General features: G+C 40.8%; 1 protein-coding gene and 1 long non-coding RNA gene across 5 annotated transcripts in view; one reads left to right on the forward strand and one right to left on the reverse strand.

The window, feature by feature from the left end:
* The window catches only part of DLGAP1 (DLG associated protein 1), a 774,858-nt gene that overhangs the window by 662,202 nt on the left and 97,187 nt on the right, over positions 1-15,469 (forward strand). For all 4 annotated transcript variants that reach the window (XM_089678097.1, XM_089678117.1, XM_089678128.1 and 1 more), the window contains one exon: positions 2,807-2,898. In XM_089678097.1, coding sequence (XP_089534223.1) covers positions 2,807-2,898 — 92 coding nt within the window. The remainder of the gene's footprint in view (positions 1-2,806; positions 2,899-15,469) is intronic.
* The window catches only part of LOC149473429 (uncharacterized), a 32,439-nt gene continuing 17,440 nt past the window's right edge, over positions 471-15,469 (reverse strand). Inside the window, exon 2 of the long non-coding RNA XR_016312826.1 lies at positions 471-817. This is a non-coding gene — a long non-coding RNA (uncharacterized LOC149473429). The remainder of the gene's footprint in view (positions 818-15,469) is intronic.

A 15,469-nucleotide genomic window follows, 5' to 3' on the forward strand; every position in this document is an offset into this window, starting at 1 on the left:
CATTTGCAAATACATGCGTAAGCTGCAGAGCAATTTCATGGCACCCCAGTATTATCTGCAGTCCTAACTCTATAAATTTTGAGAGCCTCCGTTGTAGGAGCACATATATAATAATGGATAGACTGAGGACAGATATGCCTGGAGGGAGCTCACTCCTCCATAAAGGCACAGGGGTGCACTGGACACCCAGAATATAGCACAATGGCAGACAAGGTGTCCAGTGCACTCCCTCACTAAATTACCAATGGTACAAACAAACGGCAACTGCCCCAATCTATAACTGGCCTTTGCAGCAAGGAGCACATGGAAGGGCGACGCATGTAAAACAACAACAAAGATAAATTCCCAGCTCAACTTACCAGCCATCCTGCAACAAACCAAATTGTCCTTTCTAACAGTTCACATTAAAAACAGGGTGTAGATCGTACGCAACCGCAAATACACGCAAATAAAGAGCACGCCCAGTGATATATAGTGTAGGCTAAATTTTTTTCCTGAAGTAGTTAATAGTATCTGGCTGATTGTAGCTGTTGTCCATAAAGGACTAGGTTAGCTAAAAGTGATATTTTAGGTATAGGTAGAGCTTGGAGGGCTAGGTCGGCTTTTGACTTCTTGGATATGCCAGAAATGAGATCTCTCTGCCATAGTCCATAACTCTGCTCCCGTTCATCAGGAAGTTGGGGTGTTCTTGCCCACCTTTGCATGTTTAAGCTTCTGCTGTTTCTTTTCCACAATTTGGAAAAAATTAAAACTCCAGGGAGAGTCAGACTTCCTCATAATGTCACAGCAGGATCCAGATATCTCATCAATAGGATCCCTGAAAAACATAAGGAACTGTTATTTAACTGTCCACAGTTTCCACTAAAAAATACAATTTTGCAAATGCCTCAAGTTGTCTAAATATTGGTAGACCATAGTAAAGAATGTTAATAGAGTGTTACTGACAGATATTGACCAAAACCTTAAAATTAATCTGTTGGGCATATTGGCACATACTAATACCTGTAATAAGGCTACTCTTCCCTAGCACACATGTTGATTGGTCAGATATGGCTATTTTCACAACTCCCCATATTCCGTCTCTGAATAAATCATGTTAATACTACCTTACTGTATCTAGAGACAAATTGGTGTACAAATGCAGAGTGCATGTCCGCAAAAGTTTTTGAAGCTATCCAGCGGTTTGCTGTCCTCACATGACCTAGCTTCACTACTGCACACACGATGGTAGACAATACAATAAGTATATGTGAATTTTACGGTATCCCTTGAATAATTCAGTACAATAAGGCTATAAATAGCATAAAGATACACTTTTCCCCAAAAAGTGTAAAAACTGTGAATATAAATGTGCTAATACCAATATTCCCAAAGTATATATCACATAAATATATTAAAAGAAAAAAAAATTCAAAATGTAACAGTCCAAGAATAGATAAGAAATAAAATTAAATAAATAATGTTATAAAAAGTCACTCTGTGCCAACTTTAATCATCAATCTTCATATTCAGCCTTTCAATGGCTCAAAGAAACCTCAACATAAAAAGAAAAATTACATAGTGCATTATCTTAAATAAAATATAAATGAAACAGATGTGATAAACGCAAACAACCCTGCGTGATCACAAATAGTGAAAAAAGTGAAAGTGTCAAAATAGTGCCAGTGAATCAATCCAGTGAAAAATATGCATCCAAAAACAACATATGAAACACTGTGTCCACTTCTATAGTGAAAGGAGTGAATGCCCTTACCAAAAATATGTAAATAATATGCCTTTACACCTCCCAGCGAGGGTATTATCACAAATTCTGCTTCAACCAAAGGATCATCACAGCCTCATGGATCAGATCAAGATGTCATCCAGATATAGCAGCTTTCAAGTATAACCATGAATCTCCACCAATCCACAGATGCCCACCATATATAGAGTAAATCATAGCGTAAACCCGCATATACAATTTAAAATACTTTATTGAATATGCTTACATCATGATTCCTCTTTAAAATAGCCTTTATCAGAATATCCAAACCTCTCAGAGAACTCTGGATATCTGGATGACATCTTTATCTGATCCATGAGGCTGTGATGATCCTTTGGTTGAAGCAGAATTTATGATAAAGGCATATTATTTACATATTTTTGGTAAGGGTATTCACTCCTTTGACTATAGAAGTGGACACAGTGTTTCACATGTTGTTTTTGGATGCATATTTTTCACTGGATTGATTCACTGGCACTATTTTGACACTTTCACTTTTTTCACTATTTGTGATCACGCAGGGTTCTTTGCGTTTATCGAGTAGGCGATAGTCTGATAGATTGGAGTAGGGAGTTCCAGAGGATGGGGGAAGCCCTGGAGAAGTCCTGGAGACGAACATGGGAGGAGGAGACAAGGGAGCTAGAGAGTAGGAGGTCCTTTGGAGGTATACATAATTGAGTGCTTGTTTGCAATTCACTTACCCATTTTTTACTGTATATGTATTTCTAAGTCACTCTATTATTATGTTGGTAATGGGGTCTTGCTTCTCCCTCTGCCTCATATTCTTAAGCTAGCTATACAGTATACTGTTAGATTTTGTTAGAATCTAATGGATTCCTCCATCTTCACTTATAGCACAGATGGACATATTCCATCTGCTGGGCCACTCTTTTCTGATGGCCGCTGCTGATGTGTTTTCTATTTGGCTTCTTTCTGCTTCTCAAAACAATTGCAAACTGACACTCTAGGCTGCTTTACATGAAAGGTTGGCTACTTCTGGACTGAGAGATAAAAATAATACTTACTAGTCTGTGTTTTTTCCAGGTTGATGGGCAAGAAGAAACCGCTAACGCAGAGCAGAGAGAAGCAGCTTACCGATATCAATCGGTAGGAATTCAAGTAGAAGAAGAAAGAGCGTAAGGATTCTATATACCTCATATGCAGTAGTGGTGCTACTAGTAATGTTAGAATATCATAATGGTGTGACATTGTGGGGTTGATTTACTAAAATTGGGAATACAAAATCTGGTGCAGATGTACATGGTAGCCAATCTGATTCGAACTTTAGTTTGTTCAATTAAGCTTTGATGAAAAAAAAACCTGGAAGCTGATTGGTGTCTATGCAGAAGTGCACCAAATGTTCCACTCTCCAGTTTTAGTAAATCAATCCCTGTATCTTTATCTGTTATTTGTAATGCATGGCATTAGATTTATCCTTAGGAACAGATATATAAAAAATGTGTCACACCTGGGAACTATTAACAACAGATAAAAAAAATATAGGAAAATAAATCGGGGAATAAAGTGGAGTTGTTGCCATAGTAACCACTCAGGTTTAATTTTTTTTTACTTTGTGGGAAAATGCAGCAAGAAATGACTAAGGTCAACAATTCCATTTTGGTGCCATTTGTTCCTAAATAGCATTGTGTTTTATATGCCCCGCACCCCCATATATAATTATATCTTTTTATAATTAACTCCAGAGAATTTAAAAAAAACCTTTAAATGTTTGTTTTTGCCTAAGTTGCCAGTGAAAAGCACATTTACTTACCTTATCTCTAGCTCCTGCAGGCTCTTCTTCTTGTTATTATTATACAGGATTTATATAGTCCAATAGTTTGCTCAGCACTTTACAATATAAAGGGAGACAATACAGCAACAATACAGTTCTATACAAGAGGGTTAGGAGGGCCCTGCTCCTTGGAGCTTACAATCTAGGAGGGAGGGGCTAGTGGTACAAATGGTAGCAACTGTGCGGGATGGACTTGTAGGAGGAGTAGAAGATTCCATTATTAGCTGAGGGCAGGATAGGCTTCCCTGAAGAGATAGGTTTTCAGAGATCGCCTAAAAGTGAGCAGAGTAGGTGTTAGTCTGATAAATTGGGGTAGAGAGTTCCAGAGGATAAGGGAAGCTCTGGAGAAGTCCTGGAGACGAGCATGGGAGGAGGAGACAAGGGAGCTAAAGGTATCCAACTGCTCCCTCAGAGCCTACGGCACTCCTGGCAGTGGTCACGGCTCTGGCATCATCAAGTACAATGCAGGATCATTAGTACTGCATTGTAATTGAAGACACTGAGGCCACAAACTGAAGCATGGGAGAGAAAAGGAGAGCAGGGAAGCAAGAGATAAGGTAGATTAAAGTGGCAAAAAAGAGCATTTAACTCTTGCAGTTGAACTCTTCCTGGAGTTCAACTTTAGTCTATGGGAATCCAGTATTACAGTAAGGCATGCCACTGAAAAACTTAAAGAACTGGGTTTGGTGTGAAGTCTTGCAGCTTTTGTCCAAGAATCAACTACTCCAAGTTATACCTACAAGCGGCATCAACTTTTCTCCATTAATATATCAACCATTGCATATCCGTGGAAGGTTAAACTGTGAGATTATTCCAATAGTAAACAGGTAATATACTGTTTAGATTGCTTTAACAGAGGTGAAGACCTTTCCCAGCTAGAAGCCCCCAGGCAGGGGGAGTGTCCTGTGACACTACTATCTGAGTGATGGCCTTCTCCATGCTCATGTGGTTTTGTTTACAAGTAATACTTCAGCAGTGCCTTCAACTGTCAGACTGATCTGTCTTTTCACCATCAAGTGGATTCCATGTCAGAAGATTGATCATGTGGGTTTGGTATGGTCTATTGTTGGGTTGAAGTGACAGATATTCAGCAAATAAATTAATGCTCATGCACACAAAAGATTCAGGAACTTTTTTTGCACTGCCAATTTAAGAAGCTAAACATAATGCATACATAAAAAAGTGCTACATATGGTATGGTAGGGTCATTTTTGGAGCATGATGATATTTTAAATTAGGTTTTCTTTTAATCTGGTTTAACAAATCTACCTGTTCCTTGAATAGACAGGATAAACTGCTCCTATGAACATCGTCTGCTAATAAAAGTCTGATGTTAGACCGCCAGGCCAATTTTAGAATTTATCTCCTATGACTACATATATTTGCGGCTGCACACTGCACAATGACATATACATAATAACCACGTTCATGGTACATAAATACCAAATTCATTTCAAATATTCATGCTTACTTTCACGAATATAAAAATGTAAATAAACTAAATTTGCTGACTTCACATCCAACTTCAAATTTGTTTGCTTTCAGCTAAGCTGCCTCTTGAAGCAGGCAGACATCAATGGTTTCCTGTAACAAGTGATAGAACTCTGTACCTTACCGTTTTGTGAATGGCTGGTTTACCCGCTAATTTAATTAAGATGACTGAAAGCTGAAACAGTTGATCACAAAATAATATAATTTCAAAACAAGGAAGGTATAGTTTTTGTATTTTGTTGTAACGTGTTATGTAAGTGTGAAAGTGACCAACTTATTATAAATAATCTCAATAGTCTATATTTCTAGTCTGAAAGCAGGGGATCAGCTGGACTACAGACTCCAACATAGTGACTTTTATTCAAAACATCTACTTGTCTTAGCTCCAGGGCTGCTGTTAGAAACTATGGGGCCCCATACAGCCAACCCGACAGGCCCCCCCCCTACCTCCCACACAGTTATGAATGAACACAGCGAGTGATCAATACCAATCACTCATTGTATTCATTCAGGAATGGAAGGGGCTGGTAAATGTGACATATTTACCAGACTATTCCCCCACTCTCCATCCTGAAGGATCCTACTGTGTGCTTGCAGCTGCTGGTGGGAAGGAGAGGAGGGAAGTCAGCAGCACTGTGGGGGGTAGGTGCACGCAGGGAGGCCTGGGCAGCAGGGGAAAATGTATGGTGTACAGGGAGGGTGATCATCGGGTGCAGCAGGAGGCGATTACTGGAACCAATCCCTTGTATAACTCTCTCTGAAGCAGCTGAAAGTCAGCAGGAGGGAGAGAAGAAGAGGGCAGCTTTCAGTTACTGCAGAGAGAGCCATCAGTTCAGGGACAAGGTCATCCAGTGCCCAGGGCAAAGAAGCCAATATGCACCCCCCCCCCCCCCCGGTGTGTGATGTGCAAGCTTAGAGGATCCCATGCCAAGCTGTCACTCACTTGTCAAAATCACTGCCACTGTCACTACTCCTATCAGGCTTGTAACTGATGGAAGGCGCCCCCATCCCTACAGAAAACCACTGTGTCCAGGACAGCCGGCCATTACGCTCACCCCTTGTCCCGTCCCTAAGAACCATACAGGGGCTTTGTTCCAGTAATTGCCCCCCCCCACCATGCCGATCACCATCTCTGCCCTTATCCGCTTCACCTAGCTGCCTGGGTCTCCCTGCTGGCTTGGGCCCCGTACAAGAGGACTGGTGGTGCCTCCCCTATCCACGGCCCTGCTCAGCTCCATACTATGCTGACCCTGCTGTAGGTAAATCTGGCAGATATGTATAGCTTTGTCTAGAGTACTTCAAGATTAATTTCCAGGCAAACAACTAATGCACAGGTGAAATATATATATGGGAGGTGTGTACATGCCAATCCTTAGATATACACAGCCCTACCAGACAGCACAGCTCGGTTGGTGACCTGACTTTCCCTTACTGTAGTTAGAGCAATACAGCTAGGTCACCATCCTGCCCACAGTCTGTGATTTAACAAAAAAAAGAGCAGCAGCATGATGAGCCCATCCCTCTGCTCTTTCCTCCTATCAGCAAGTTCCTTGTCCACCCATGTGCTCGTTACACACCTGATTTCAAGTGTCTTTAATGTTGCCCTTTTCTCTTCCAGTCTGAGTTCTACTTTACAACAGGCTGATAATTAGCCAAATTCAGATACTTACTCAAAAAGCAGTAAAAAAAATTAAAGTGGTTCTAGAGATCCTACATTTTTCACCTTCATGCATTCTATGCATGTAGATACCCTTCAGCATGCAGCTTCCTCCCCAAGTCCTCCTTATACTTACCTGATCTTGAAATCAATCCAGGAATGTGCACGAGACCAGAGGCTCACCCGACTTTCTCTCTGCTCATTGGATAGAGAGGCAACAGCAGGAGCCATTGGCCAGTGAGGAGGGAGCAGGGGGCTGGGCAGAGCTGGCTCGGGAGCAGGGGCGGACTGACCATTTGGAAACTCGGGCACTGCCCGAGGGCCCGGCGTCAGTAGGGGGCCCCATGAGATGCCCCTGGTACCTTTTTCATAGGCTTGAGTTTGGGTAAGGACACAGGGGCCCCATGATCCCCTATTGCCTGGGGGCCCCATGAATTGTCAGTCCGCCCCTGCTCGGGAGCAAGCTCACAGGAGTCTCCCCATAGCAAGCGGCTTGATATTGGGTACTCAGCAGGGGGGAGGAGCCAGGAGCACCAGTGGAGGACCTAAGAATAGGAGAATCAGGGATGCTCTGTGCATAACCATTGCACAGAGTAGGCAACTAAGCCATGTTCGTTAATATTATTTTTTTTTTAATTTACCATTAGAACCACTTTAATGTATTGATTTTGCAACAAATATATCATTAATTAGTGTTTGTTTATATTTAATGTCAGCCAATTTCTTCCAGACATCTTTCTTTTAGTTCAGTTCATGCATTGGTTTATTTCACTAAAGCTGTATGCATGCAATATCTTTTATATCGAAAATGTATATTTCAGTGCAATAAAGAAAAACTGCATCACACACATTTACTACGCACACAGTTTCTAAATTTTTTTTATTATAATTCAGACTCTCCAGTGAAATTTAAAAAAAAAAGTGCAGGAAAGCAGCCATATGGGGTGAAGTAAAATTCTGCTTTATGAGATACAATGCCTGTATCATATTAGGCACTTGCAACAATACCGTTAAGTACTGTCCATGATATTTTTTTTGTAAGTTATGTTTTCAGTACAACCTTTCAGAGTGTCCCCTTCTTCTCAGTCCTGATTCTTGAGATAAAATACCTATATTATCCGAAATGATATTTCTGTGAAATGGACATAATTAATGTTTTTGGTTGCTATCAGAAATGTAAGCCACATTTTATCAGTCTAATTCATTACCTACAGCCCAGTGCTCTTAATTATGCAGGACGAGATAATGGAATGCATTAGTGATCCTCCATGAAAGGCCTCCCCCACTGAACTGATTTGAAGGAATGTCACAGCTTTCTTTGTTTCATGGCCTTTTAACCCACTTCTTGACTGGTCACTCATCACTGCCCTCAGTGCAGATCTCTACAGGGAATAGTATGCGGTATACTACGATTTTAAACACATGCAGTGCAGATAGAGTTTAAACATGATCATTCCATTCTATTGTATGGGCTTGGGAATGCATTTGGCATCAGGCTGTCAAAGCATGCAAGCATTCTGACAGCTTTGTTTAATTCCCAGTTGGGCTACCTTCTAGCAAACTGCATGCTAGAACCTATAGTTCACATCTAACTGCCAGGTCAAAGGCATGTAATGACAGGTTTAACCCTAACACTTTGCTTTTGTTCTTTATATATACTATGTCATGCATATAATTTATTTAAGAGCTTGTTAAGTCAGTTTTAAAATCTAATTTCCGTACCAAAAATGTAGGATGCCAATTAAAATACCAGTATACAATTGCAGTGAGGCAAGAAGCCAAAATACTCATGGTTAACCGACATGGACACAGGAACATGCACACTTTGATCAGAATGGTAGGATGGATCTTTAGATTCCTGTATCATTATGAAGTCCATTTATCAACAGCCATATGTTTAACTAGAACAGGTAACTTTATTGCATATTTTTGTCTATGCATAGTCCTTGTTTTTATAACATCAAATCAAAATAGTTTAAAATCGGATTCCTGGATCCAAGAACATTTAGAACCAGAAGATTGTTTTTTTAGGGACTCAGATAAACATATATGTGAAGAGAGAGAAAATGTGGTTGAGTAAATCTGTCACTGGCTAAAGACACCATGGACAGAGCAATTTTCTCTCTTGCAACCACACAGTTGTGTGGAGCCATTGTGTTCTGCCGGGGAGGGGGAGCTGTCCCCTCCTGAGGAACACAGTGATTTCTGCTAGCAGCTATAATTGCTGCTAGCAATAATTGCGTGTAATATCGGACAGGCTGGTTGTACGTACCCAAGTTGATCAATGGATCAACTTGGGTACATTCAGCCTGCCCATACATGGTTCAAATCTCAGCTGGTTCCTGCTCAACTGGCCGAGATTCTAACTGTCTATGGTTGGCTTTAACCTAGAAAAAATAAGTTTAAGTAGTAAACTGCAAAAAAAAAAAAAAAGAATGGGGCTCCTGCCAGATAATGTCATAATGTGCTAGTATGCACCACATACTAGCATATTAGAGCAGACTTACCTTAAAACAAAGCCCCCCCCCCCCCCCCAGCAGCACACTGTCATCACTGCTGGGGCTGGGGTTTCCATCTTCACCAGTCTCCTTTCCAGGTTTGTGGGCTTCGGCCATTTGAATGGCAGAGCCTCAATGACATCACTCCCACTAATGCACACATTGGTCATGCCCACAGCGCAGACCTCTGAATGGACGTCCATTCAGAGCACAGTGCACATGCGCCAGTGACGTCACCAGATGCTGCTAAAGTACAGTGCATTGATAAAGTATCCAGACCCCCTTCACTTTTTTCAATTTTGTTATGTTGCAACCTGATACTACAGTTGTTTAAATTCATTTTTGTTCTCATTAATCTATGCTTTGTACCCCAAAATGACAAAGTAAAAACAGAATTTTAGAAATGTTTGCAAATTTATGAAAAATAACAAACTGAAATATCACATTGGCACAAGTATTCAGTACATGCCCTTTGCAACAACACTTGAAATTCAGCTCAGGTGCTTCCCATTTCTCTTGATCGTTGCTGAGATGTTTCTACACCTTGACTGGAGTCCATCTGTGCTAAATTGAATTGATTGGGCATGATTTGGAAAGGCACAAACCTCTCTATAAAAGGCCTCACAGATGACAATGCATACTGTATCAGAACAAAAGTCATGAGGGCAAAGGAACTGCCTGCAGAGCTCAGAGACTGGATTATTAAGCACAGATCTGAAGAGGGCTACAAAAAAATTCTGCTGTGCTGAAGATTCCCAAGAACACAGTGGCCTCCATAATTCTCAAATGGAAGAAGTTTGGCACAACCAGAACTCTGAAAAAGCTGGTCACCCAACTAAACTGAGCAATCGAGGGAGAAGGGTCTTGGTAAGAGAGGTGACCAAGACCCCAATTGTTACTCTGACAGAGCTCCACAGATCCTGTGTGGAGATGGGACAAAGTTCCAGAAGGACAATTGTCACTGCAGCCCTACAACGATCTGGGCTTTATGGCAGAGTGGCTAGATTGAAGCCTCTTGTCAGTGCAAAACACATGAAAACCTGCTTGAAGTTTGCAAAAGCTTTTCTGGTACCAACTTTTGGTGCCCATGGACATGAATATTATGTGACAAATTCAATAATGACAGCAATATAGAGTTTGTACTCAAGAGCAGAGAATATCGTCTTCCAGATTGGATATATTTGTGGATATAGCAGTCTGCATAGTAAGAGACATGATTAGTGGATAGCCATGCTTCAAATACTTGGTACATTAGCAAAATAAGGGAACTTTTGAAGATGTCCAAAACGGATTTTCCCTTACCAGATTGGCTATCTACTATCTAGATAAGACGCTACAACTAAAATGATTCTGACAGGGGCGGACTGACAACTCATGGGGCCCCCGGGCAATAAGGGATCATGGGGCCCCTGTGTCCTTGCCCACACTCAAAAAAGCCTATAAAAAAGGTACCAGGGGCATTTCATGGGGCCCCCTACTGACCCCGGGCCCTTGGGCAGTGCCCGAGTGCTCGAATGGTCAGTCCACCCCTGGATTCTGATGAAGGTTTCACCCTGTGTTTGGGTGTCCTCAAAGAGTGGCACATAGAAATGTATGCTTAAACACCTGATTTTACTCATATGTCAGTATATAGAAATCAGAAGTGCACATACCCAGCCAACAGACCTTTCCTTGAGGTCCACTAGTCCTGATGGGCTGAATATAATCTTTATTGTCAGGAGCCCTTGTAAAGCATATTTACCCGTATCTGTTATTTCATTGGTTCATTTGAATCAATCAAAGATTTCTAGTGGCTCTTGGGTCTCTGTTGTACAGTTGTTGCACCCAATTACTGCCACCAACTATAGCTATTACAAAGGAATATCATTACTTTCATAGGAAAAAGGCAGAGAGAAAATGGCAAACTTCCTCCAGATGGCCAAGGAGTGTCCTTCCATACAAATTGAACTTTTTTATGGAGACCTGGCTGTTACAACCAAGGCACATAAGAAGATTCAGTTTTAGGAGGACTGATCAATTTTTTAAGACTGTAATAGTTTTACAATTTTTTTACCCGTAGGACAAAGCAATCACTATTTCCTTAGTGAGGAAGTGAGAAAATATTCAATTTTAGAGGCACAAAGAAACAGCTGCTATTTACACAGTGAAGTACTCCTGTCCTGCAGCTGACATAGATGGTGTATTATGTTGCATACAGGTTTAGCCAGTCTGTAATGTCAAGCTGCCCAATACCTTACACCACATCTCTTCACTGCGTTATTACCAAAAATGATAACTGGTAGATTCTAGGGAGAGTCTAGGCAATCTGAAGCCAGTGAGAAGTAAGAAATCCCAAATCCCATTACCCCTGTCTGTCCTGCTATCCAGCCAAGTATAGTATGCAGTTTTATATTACCAAACATTTTAGGCTAGAAGGGATTCATGTGAGGCCTCCCTCAATGTGCTTCAAGTGGTTCTAAAGGCTGAGGGTTTTTTACCTTCATGCATTCTGTGCATGAAGGTAAAAAAAAACTTCTGTGTGCAACAAACACTTAATTTGTCACTTAAATGTCCACGATTGCCCAGGGGCCCCATGAGTTGTCAGTCCACCCCTGGGTGTCCCCATTGCAAGCTGCTTGTTGTGGGGGCACTGGACAGGAGGGAGGGGCCAAGAGAACCAGCGGGGAACCCGAGAAGAGAAGGATCCAGGCTGCTGTGTGCAAAACCACTGCACACAGCAGGTAAGTATAGACATGTTTGTTAATTAAAAGAAACAAAGACAAGACTTTAGTATTACTTTCAGTTATACAAGAGCTCAGATGTGTGTAGAAAAATATTTTCACTGTAATAAGAACCTTATTATGGAAATATCACATTGCTATTAGTCTGTGATACATTATCTTTTAGGCCCCATGTACACAGGGGCTGTTCTCCTGGCAGGAGAAAACAGCTTCAAAAACACACTTAAGCCGTGTTTTTGCAAATGTGTTTAGGCACGTTAAGCGCTTGGACGTTCATTCATTTCATTGGCCAGAATATTGATTTACTGTGGCCATTGAAATCAATAAACACTCAAGCACTAAACATGCCTAGCGCTTAGGCATGTTTATACATGATTAAATGCGTTTGGGCACATTTTTTTTCCAGCCAAAATGCTCCTTTCTTGAATGCACAGGTGATGTTTTGTTCTGTCTGTAAGCTCCTGTAAATGCTTTTGTGTGCATGGATACATAGGGGTTGATTTCCTAAAACTGGAGAGCGCAAAAAAAACAGCTTCCCTGATTTTTGTCAAAGCTTAACCTCTTGTGTCCAGCCCAGGGGCGGACTGACAACTCAAGGGGCCCCCGGGCAATAGGGGATCATGGAGCCCCTGTGTCTTTGCCCACACTCAAAAAAGCCTATAAAAAAAGGTACCAGGGGCACTTCATGGGGCCCCCTACTGACCCCGGACCCTCGGGCAGTGCTCGAATGGTCAGTCCGCCCCTGGTCCAGCCACAGCCCAGAGCCCTGTATTGAAAAACACAAAGAGAATGATCTGTTTGTTTGTTACCAAACAGATGTTTAGTAAAAAGCAACACACATTACACATTGTTAGGCACACATTTAACCCTTTGGTTGCCCCATATGTTAACCTCTTCCCAGCCAGTGTTATTAAAACAGTGACATTGTATAGTATTATCAATAATAACTGTATTAGTGTCACTGATGATGTCAGTGTCAATTAGTGTACCTCCCAGCCAGTGTCAGTGTCAGATAGCTTGCCGCACTCACAGTCCCACTATAAGTTGCTGAGGACCACCATTACAAGTATAAAAAAATGAATGAATTAAAATTCCAGTATGTATATCACAGTTTATGTACAGATTTTTTTTTTTTTACCAAAGACAGGTAGCAGAATACATTTTGGCCTAAATTTATGAACAAATTTGATTTTGTTTACTTTTTTATTGGATATGTTTTATTACAGAAAATAAAAAATAATGTTTTTTTCAAAATTATCAGTTGTTTTTCATTTATATAATAAAAAAATAAAACAACCTAGTGGTGATAAAATACCACTAAAAGAAAGCTCTATATGTGTGAAAATAATGATATAAATTTATTTTGGGTACAGTGGTGCATGACCACGCAATTACCAGTAAAAGTAGTACACAGCAAAAATGGTCTGGTCATGAAGGGGGTAAAACCGTCCAGAGCTAAAGTGGTTAACTGAACAAGCTAAAGTTAGAGATTGATCGGCTACCATGCACAGCTGCACCAAATTTAGCATTTTTAGTAAATCAACCCCATAGGCTAACATGGAGGGGCTTTTAGGGCCGGTTCACACTATAGAAACGCAGTCCAGATGCGTTCCGGGTGTGTTTCTGAATGCGAAGTTTCAAAGTGTTTTTGGCATGTTCCAGGGGGGTTTTAATGCGCTTTTGACACGTTCTGGTGCGTTTTTGATGAGTTCCAGTTCTTTTTTCCCCCCTCTCTTTTTCTTCAATTTAAATAGGGACATGTGCGTTCCAGTGCGTTTTTGCTACGTTATGGTGTGTTTTTAGTAAATCAACCCCATAGGCTGACATGGAGGGGCATTTAGGGCCGGTTCACACTATAGAAACACAGTCCAGATGTATTCCGGATGCATTTAATGCGCTTTTGACATGTTCTGGTGCGTTTTTGATGAGTTCCAGTTCTTTTTTCCCCCCTCTCTTTTTCTTCAATTTAAATAGGGACATGTGCGTTCCAGTGCGTTTTTGCTACGTTATGGTGTGTTTTTAGTAAATCAACCCCATAGGCTGACATGGAGGGGCATTTAGGGCCGGTTCACACTATAGAAACACAGTCCAGATGTATTCCGGATGCATTTAATGCGCTTTTGACATGTTCTGGTGCGTTTTTGATGAGTTCAAGTTCTTTTTCCCCTTTTCTTTTTCTTCAATTTAAATAGGGACATGTGCATTCTGGTGCATTTTTGGTACGTTATGGTGTGTTGCAGTGCGTTCTTGATGCATTTTACCGTGTTCCAGTACAGTTCTGTGCAGAAAAAATGCAGCATGTTCTACTTTTTTTCCTGCAACTGGAATGCACTGGAAATGAAAGCACTGATGTGAACTATGACATTGACAACCATATAATCTACTTTCTTTGCATTTTGGATGCAGAAAAAAAGCAACTGAAATGCATGTAGTGTGAACTGGCCCCCTTAGAGGCAGAAAAAAAATCAAACAATTGTAAAACATATGCTTTTGAGTTCAAGTGTGTGCAAGACCTTAATGCTATGAAGTACTGTTTTTATACAATTTTTATTTTAGAATTTTTGGCTGTTTGTGGAAAAGTTAAAAGAAAATAAAAAATTAAATTACTGAAACAATTTTGGAATATGGCCAAATGTGTTGGATGTAGCTTCAACATATAATAAAGTATGTTTCTCAGCTATCCTATTAGAAAACAATGAGATACAATAGAATATATAGGCAGAAAAAGTGACCACAAACATTTCTGAGTGAATTCCTTTTGCAAACACATGACTTCACTAAAACGGAATTTATGCTAAAACATGATACCAAAAACAAGTAGTATATGCTGCAGCTTTTGTTTTCAAACAAAATAGGGCTGTACCTTGAGCCTGGTTTCACACTGATGCAGTGCAGAATTCGCACCGGTTTCTGTACTAATTTCGCACCACATCACAATCGCACTCGGTTCATGCGAACCCCAGCGAGTGTGTATGTTAACTTAACAATACCCCAAAATCGGTTCGCAAAACACGCTGCGATGTGCAGAATGTGTAAAGACCCATGCAATCCGATTCTAGTGCGGACCAAAAAAAGGGTCCTACACCTTTTTGGTGCGGATGTGGTGGGATTTGAGTTATACAAAATGTATGGCTCAAACCGCACCGCACAGACTTCGCATGCGATTTGCACAGGAACGCGGTGCGGTTCCTGTGTGAATCAAATGCGATATGCTGCACCGCAGAAGTGTGAACCCAGGCTGAAAGTCAAATTCCCTGTTGAACTTTATGGCAAAAATTTACTTTTTGAAGTGTTTAAACACAAAAAAAATCACATATAATACATACAGCCCTGATATATTGAGCTGAAAGGGATCAGGAAATTAGATTACGTAAAATACTTTCCAGTCAAATGTGAACATTTTGGTTTTTTGCATTTAAACTCAGGAGACTCATCTTGCCTGCATAGTGGAAATACATTATCATGCTGCCATTCATCTGACACAGCTGGCTGCCCTGCTAGCTAAATCCCTATAGCTGTCAGAATCCATGTCTTCTGAATGTGACCATT

The sequence above is a fragment of the Staurois parvus genome, unplaced genomic scaffold (genome assembly GCF_062004578.1).
Source record: "Staurois parvus isolate SC_StPar_1 unplaced genomic scaffold, SC_StPar_1.0 ptg000015l, whole genome shotgun sequence".
Classification (NCBI taxonomy): Eukaryota; Metazoa; Chordata; class Amphibia; order Anura; family Ranidae; genus Staurois; species Staurois parvus.